Raw genomic sequence first — 7500 nt, forward strand, 5'->3', positions numbered from 1 at the left:
ACGTGTCACCCATAATGTTGTGTGCATTGCAAAAAGTTGAGCAAAATTGTGCTCTTACCATGCTAATTGAACCTCCACACTTCAGTTTACTGGTGCAATGTGCCATTAATAAAGATTGGCCAACAGGCTGGTCCACTTGAGCCATGAAACTTCCCACACAGGTGTCTCAGTTATTTTGTGTAACCCCTGTACATGGTCCATAACACTGAAGACTCTCACACTGAACCACTAGGCCAGGGCTATTCAAATGGCAGCTCTGGGGCCAGATGCGGAACCTTGCAGGGTTGCCAGATGGGGCTGATGATTTCCAGCCCAAAAAATGTTCAAAACCCGCCTGGAAGCACTAAATCCCGCCCAATTATATTGATTTCTATGGCCAAAAATTGGGAGGGTTTTTCTCCAAAATCCATTTTTACCCGCACACAGCCATCCTAAGCAGCCCAATTGGGCGGGAAACCGCCCAATCTGGCAACATTGGGCCCTTGGATGGCAAGTTTCTGGCCCCCCATAAGGTCAGAACTAAATTAAAATAGCTATCTGTGGCCGTGCACCATTTCCGATCACTAACACTAACAGTTTGGGGCTATCTCTGCATTCACATGAGAGAGAAATCTTATCTGAAACAGTGTCATAAATAGACCATCCTAAGGCTGCTAAGAAACAGAGAAGCAAATATCTGTTCTGTCTGGAAAGCTATCTGCTTGTTTGGCACCCTAACCTCAGACACTGAGCTGAGCTACACAGATTCTACGTTCGGCCCCTTCACTGGAGGGATTTAAAAAAAAAAAATGCCCCTCCCCTCTGTGACTTTTAATTGAATACCCCTGAACAGGGGCGCTGCCAGAAATGTTAGGCCCCATGAAAGATTTGAATTTTGGGCCCCCCTAAGGGCTCCTGTCAGCACAGTGAGTGCTTGGGCCCTTGGAATCTGTAACACATCCACCCCCCTAGCAGCACCCATGCCCCTGCACTAGGCCATGGCTACCAACCCCCCCCCCCCCCAAAATATACCTTTCCCCCCCTCTACAGACATACATCATATTACATAATATAGCCTGATGTGAGGCAGGCAAGGCAACTGTCAACACATTACAGGACAGCAAAATGCAGTGTGTGTGTGTGTGTGTGTGTGTGTGTGTGTGTGTGTGTGTGTGTGTGTGTGTGTGTGTGTGTGTGTGTGTGTGTGTGTGTGTGTGTGTGTGTGTGTGTGTGTGTGTGTGTGTGTGTGTGTGTGTGTGTGTGTGTGTGTGTGCGTGTGCACATGCGCATGTGTGTGTGTGTGTGTGTGTGTGCGTGTGTGTGTGCGTGCGTGCGTGCGCGGTGCGCGGTGCGCTTGGGGTCCGTGTGTGGGGTGTGTGTCTGCCAACACATATCATATTACATAAGCTGATGGTGGATGGATGGTGTGACTTGAGGCAGGTGACAACACATTATAGCAGCAGAGGCAAATGCACTTAGTGTCACGGCTAAGGACAGAGTCACGTCAGGGGCACATATTGGTGGTCTGGGTAAGTGGGAGTGTGTGTGTGAGTGCGTGTGTGTGTGTGTGTGTGTGTGTGTGTGTGTGTGTGTGTGTGTGTGTGTGTGTGTGTGTGTGCGTTACATACGTGTATGGATAGAATTGCATGAGTGTGGGTCTCTGTGTGTGCTTCTATGTGCACATGTGTATGTGTGTGTATGTGTGTGTGTGTGTGCGCATGTGTGTGTAGTAAGTGTTTGTGTGTATGACTACATAATGTGTCTGTATGTACTACAGTGTGTGTACTTACCCGCTTGACGTTGCGTTTGTGTGTGCGTGTGTGTGTGCATGTGTGTGTAGTAAGTGTGTGTGTGTATGACTACATAATGTGTCTGTATGTACTACCGTACTTACCCGCTTGACGTTGTGTGTGTGTTTGCGTGTGTGTGTGCATGTGTGTGTAGTAAGTGTGTGTGTGTATGACTACATAATGTGTCTGTGTGTACTACAGTGTGTGTACTTACCCGCTTGACGTTGCGCCTCTCGGCTGCGGAGCGCGCCAGACACAGGCGGATCATGTACATGAGCAGGCCGGGGATGCGCAGCAGGTCCATGGCGTTACCGATGAAGGCGGAGGCGATCACGTAGTTCACGAAGAACGCTCCGTTGTCGGGCAGGAACACACACCTGTGCCAGAGGAAAGCCACCATGTTAGGAGCAGGGCAGAGGTATTTATTTAGTGACAGTCCCTGAAGCAATGTGGAGTTAGCAGGGCTCCCACACATTTTTCATGAACAAATTCAAGCACTTTTCAAGCACCTTCAAGCACCAATTTTTCAGTTTTCCAGCACCTTTAATAGGTCGCGGGAAGGGGGTGTGGGGGTCCTCCCCCAGAAAATTCTGTTTTTAAGATGCAATTTCCTTCACGATTAGTCGATTAATCAACTTAAATCAATCACTGCTTTAATCGATTAAAAAACATTAATCGCAATTAATCGACAATTCAACTGACAAGAGAACCAGGTGAAATGGGCATGTGAAGAGTGTGTGTGAAGAGGGGTGTGAATAGTGGGAATATTTAAATCCCCTTTGGATTAAATAATTGAAATATATAAACAATATAAATGTGGTATTTTATCTTAAATTTTAATTACATTTTTTTGGATTTAGCTTTTTTTTTTCGAGAAACATTGAAATTTCGGTGAGAAAACGCTGCTTATCAATTAATCGTAAGTCGATCGATAAGGCTATCAACTAATGATTAATGAATTAATCGATAATTTGCATCCCTACTTGGAAAGCCTATTATGGTAGCATCTAGCCAGCATGACATGAACCGTACTTACTCAAACCTCACGGCAGCATCGGCCAGGAACTTCTTGTCAAACAGCCAGCGAAAGAAGACATCCAAACTGTGAAGAGAAACGTTGCAACATGGAGATTATGCTTAGATGTATACATGAACATTTATATTAATGTCATACAACATACACAGGGAGAGACGAATGAGTACTAGAGAACAGGCAGTGGGATGACGACGTATGTGTGTGTGAAATTGGGACTGTGTGTCTGTGTGTCTGTGTGTGTGTGTGTGTGTGTGTGTGTGTGTGTGTGTGTGTGTGTGTGTGTGTGTGTGTGTGTGTGTGTGTGTGTGTGTGTGTGTGTGTGTGTGTGTGTGTGTGTGTGTGTGTGAATGTGTGTGTGTGTGTATGTGTGTGTGTGTGTGTGAATGTGTGTGTGTGTGTGTGTGTGAATGTGTGTGAATGAGTGTGTGTGAATGTGTGTGTGTGAATGTGTGTGTGCGTGCGTGCGTGCGTGCGTGCGTGCGTGCGTGCGTGCGTGCGTGCGTGCGTGTGTATTGTATGTATGTGTACTGTATGTGTGCATGTGTGTGTGTGTATACCTGCTAAGTCCCAGTGATGGCAACAGTAAGACCATGAAGATTAGGAATGTGTAGCACTTGTGCATGGTGGTCCTGTTCTCTCCCGACCTGAAAGACGCAAAAAAAACACACACACACACACACACACACACAAACACACACACACATAAGCGCACACAAAAAGAACAAACTAATTTACAATAGGCAAATGAAAATTCACACCAAATCAGTCTCGTCGAAGAAACATTAACACCCATTTACACATGTGAGTTTTGTATAATACAGTACACACATATGGCCTCTGCCACTTCATTATACGCACAAATGCAGCACATTCACTACACATTTAAGTGTCACATATATGCACTGCACACACATAAACATCATAAATCCACATTCCCAGACACCCGCATAGACACAGACGCACACATGCACGCAACACGTAGGCCTACGCACACACACAGACACACATGCATGTGCACACGCACACAGACACAGACACAGACACAGACACAGACACACACACACACAGACACAGACACACATGTACGTGCACACGCACACGCACACACACACATACAGACACACATGCATGTGCACACGCACACAAACACACACAGACACACGTGCATGTGCACACGCACACGCACACACACACACATGCATGTGTACACGCACACGCACGCACACACACACACACACACAAACACAAACACACTTGGTCTTTCCTTCCTATCACAATATGTGTCCTGTCTGGCTCACTACCTCTCTCTGCCCCATAGATAAACGGCCATAGGAAAGATCCACTCCATTCTTTCCAGACCCATAGGAAATCAATTACATAACTTGTACTTCACTGGCGAGTGGCATGAGGACAAATACTTTCCTTTCTCTTCATGTAACAACATGTAATATTATATGCACTGTGTCAACCTAGCCCTAATATATGTCAGTACAGCATGCAACAGGAAAAGTTTTTACCCCCAGGCAGTGCGACTGCTGAACAGAGACTTTTTTAAATAATAATTTTCTTTGTTTTTTCTTTAACTTATTTCTCACCTTTTATTTCCTTTTTTACTTTACTTCTTTAATTCTTTAATTCTTAAGATGCAGAGCTGATGACCCCATCATCATTTCACTACAATACCATGTATGTGACAAATAAAATTACTTGAACTTGAACTTGAACTTGAACAGACATACAAGATATCTGTAAAGTTTGAAAAAGTTTCAGTCGAGTAGTAGAAGAAATGGCAATTGCTGATGCCAATTCATGAAAGCAACAAAGGGAAGTTGGTTAAAAGCAATCAGACGGCGTAAGGCAGGTTATGTCTAAACAGGATACCAAATTTATTCTTGAAAAAATGAAGTGAAAAAAACCCTACCGTGTCCAGTGGGCCTCGAAGAAAGCCGAGTAGTAGACGATAGTTGGCAGCAGGGCGGAGAAGGCCCACAGCAGCAGAGTGGGGAAGAATTGGGTAACGATGGGGTTCTGGAGAAAGAAGAGAGAGAGAGAGAGAGAGAGAGAGAGAGAGAGAGAGAGAGAGAGAGAGAGAGACAGAGAGAGAGAGAGAGAGAGAGAGAGAGAGACAGAGAGAGAGAGAGAGAGAGAGAGAGAGAGAGAGAGAGAGAGAGAGAGAGTATAGGGAGGATCATCACATTAAATTCGAAGCACTGATTAACTGGTAACATCAGAAAAAAAACATTGCCTCAAGCAAAGAAAGTAGGAACAGTTTTACAGAGAACCTGGAAAAAAGGATTCATTGGTTGTTTTGTTGGTTTGCTGCAGAGGTCATAAACTATGACTATGCGAGTGTGGTGATTTTGTAAGCGTATTGAGCTCACTTCAAAAAAAGTAAGATACATTTTCTGTAAATTTAAAATGCCTTTTATCTCATGGACAAAGCATACCAAATCTTGCTACTTTTGAAAAGGATAAAGCCAAGACACCACAGATCACCACCCTTACAGTTCCAGGTAGCGCTCCCATTGGACAGCATCATGGGGTGTATGACTTACGCTGAGGTACTCGACGGGCTTGGTGAGGTGTATGACTTACGTTGAGGTACTCGACGGGTTTGGTGACGTTGAACTTGTCCATGGTGGAGATGATGATGGCCGGCGTGGTGAGGAAGAAGAGCAGGAGGAAGAGGATGATGTTGATGATAAAGCAGCGGATCCACCAGACCACACCCCCCAGAGACAAATGCTCCCTGCGATGGGGGGAGAGAGAGAGGGGGAGAAGGAGAGAGAGAGAAAGAGAGAGAGAAGAGTAAAATTGAACATTTATAAATACCAGAGGATATTAAGGTGTCAAGCAGCACACATACTGTACTGTAGATAGTACACAATAAACAGGACATCATGCATATTATTGCACAGCATATTTAATTAATGTATAACACACGAGAGAGAGAGAGAGAGAGAGAGAGAGAGAGAGAGAGAGAGAGAGAGAGAGAGGGAGAGAGAGAGAGAGAGAGAGAGAGAGAGAAGGGGAGAGAGACCGAGAGAGAGAGAGAGAGAGAGAGAGAGAGAGAGAGAGAGAGAGAGAGAGAGAGAGAGAGAGAGAGAGAGAGAGAGAACAGCAAGTGGCAGAGAGACCGAGAGAGTGAGCGAGAGAGCGCGCAAGAGAGAGTGAGGGATAGAGAGAGGCAGAGAGAGAGAGAGAGAGAGAGAGAGAGAGAGAGAGGAGAGAGAGGAGAGAGATAGAGAGAGAGAGAGAGAGAGAGAGAATCATCACATTAAATTCAAAGCACTGAGTACCGTACACACGTCAGAAAAAACATTGCCTCAAGCATTACTCATTGATATACATTTGTCTGATACTTGCGATGTTCGGGACTCCCATTGGTATGCATGACACATCCAGACACAAATATTGTTTTTTATAATCAGATATAACTGCCAGCAGCACAATATAATAACCTTTAGAGGACAGAATTAATGGATCATTACTGATTGTAATACTCTGCTCCTGTTTACACCTACACGGCATCGTGAACACAGCAGAGCTTTTCAGCCATTGACCATTACATTACGTTTAGGGCTGTAACGACATTGTATCGAACCGAGAAATCGTGACACACAGAGTCACGATACTGTATCGTGATACAAAGAGGCAGTATCGTGATACACCCTTTTTAACGTTTTGATACCCATCTGTCCAGAAAACAACCACATGATATGAAGTGATAGTGCTTCCAAGCATCATCATTATTATATAGAAATGTTTAAAAATTATTTGTAGCCTCTTGTAACCTATTCTACCTTTGAACTATCATAGTTTTTATTCATAACGATTAAAATGTTGGCAAATGTAAAATCGAGGGGTGTATCGAACCGTAGGTCATGAATCGTGATACAAACAGAATCGTGAGTTGAGTGTATCGTTACAGCCCTAATTACGTTGCATTACACTTAGCTGACACATTTATCCAAAGCGACGTTAAGATATTAGAGGGCATTGGTCACAGTCCCTGGAGCAGTGTGGGAATAGGTGCCTTGCTCAAGGGCACTTCAGCCATTGAGGAAGGTGGGGATTTGTAAGGGTGGGCTTTGAACCTGTAACCCTGTGATCTACACTACAGTCCAACTCCCTAACCATTACACCACGGCTGCCCCAATCACTGGAATAAATATTCTGTCAAAATCATAAACCAAAACTAGTGTGACACACAAAAGATGTTGGGAATTAATTTCAACCCATTAAAGGTACACTGTGCAGGAAATGGTCAAAAAAGGTACTGCAACTATGCTGCTCATTGAAACTGGGCTGCATATTGCCAAATGTGATCTTTTCATGAAAGTTTACCAAGTAATAAACTAATATTTTCTGGTATGGCCCAAGTACAGTCATTTTTGCAGCTAAAAATGGCTATTTCTGGAAATTCAAAATGGCGGACCATGGAGAAGATCCCTCTTTTCATGTATGAAAAGTGCAATTTTTCCAGTCAAAATGAATAATTAGAATTTGATGGTGGTGGTAAGTATTCATGAAAAAGGTAACATTAGTGAATGGGTAGCATGAATTCTGGAAATAAACAACTAAATCACACAGTGTATCTTTAAGTAAACTGTCTCACATTCGTAAACCAAAATTGAATTCATCAAATAAATAATCACTGCTGCCATCAAACGTTTAGTAAAAAATGCAAGGGAC

The 7500-nt window shown here is 44.0% G+C and overlaps 1 protein-coding gene across 4 annotated transcripts in view; it reads right to left on the reverse strand.

Annotated features, from left to right (window-relative positions):
- Positions 1-7500, reverse strand: part of LOC134447844 (CSC1-like protein 2) — a 143560-nt gene that overhangs the window by 20734 nt on the left and 115326 nt on the right. For 3 of the 4 annotated variants that reach the window (XM_063197532.1, XM_063197523.1, XM_063197540.1), the window contains 5 exons: positions 5401-5554; positions 4727-4833; positions 3363-3449; positions 2806-2871; positions 1984-2146 (listed from right to left, as the gene is read on the reverse strand). In XM_063197532.1, coding sequence (XP_063053602.1) covers positions 1984-2146; positions 2806-2871; positions 3363-3449; positions 4727-4833; positions 5401-5554 — 577 coding nt within the window. Of the gene's footprint in view, positions 1-1769; positions 1777-1983; positions 2147-2805; positions 2872-3362; positions 3450-4726; positions 4834-5400; positions 5555-7500 lie in introns of those variants that run through there. The other variant, XM_063197549.1, reaches the window with a different exon arrangement.

This window comes from Engraulis encrasicolus, chromosome 1 (assembly GCF_034702125.1).
Source record: "Engraulis encrasicolus isolate BLACKSEA-1 chromosome 1, IST_EnEncr_1.0, whole genome shotgun sequence".
Classification (NCBI taxonomy): domain Eukaryota; kingdom Metazoa; phylum Chordata; class Actinopteri; order Clupeiformes; family Engraulidae; genus Engraulis; species Engraulis encrasicolus.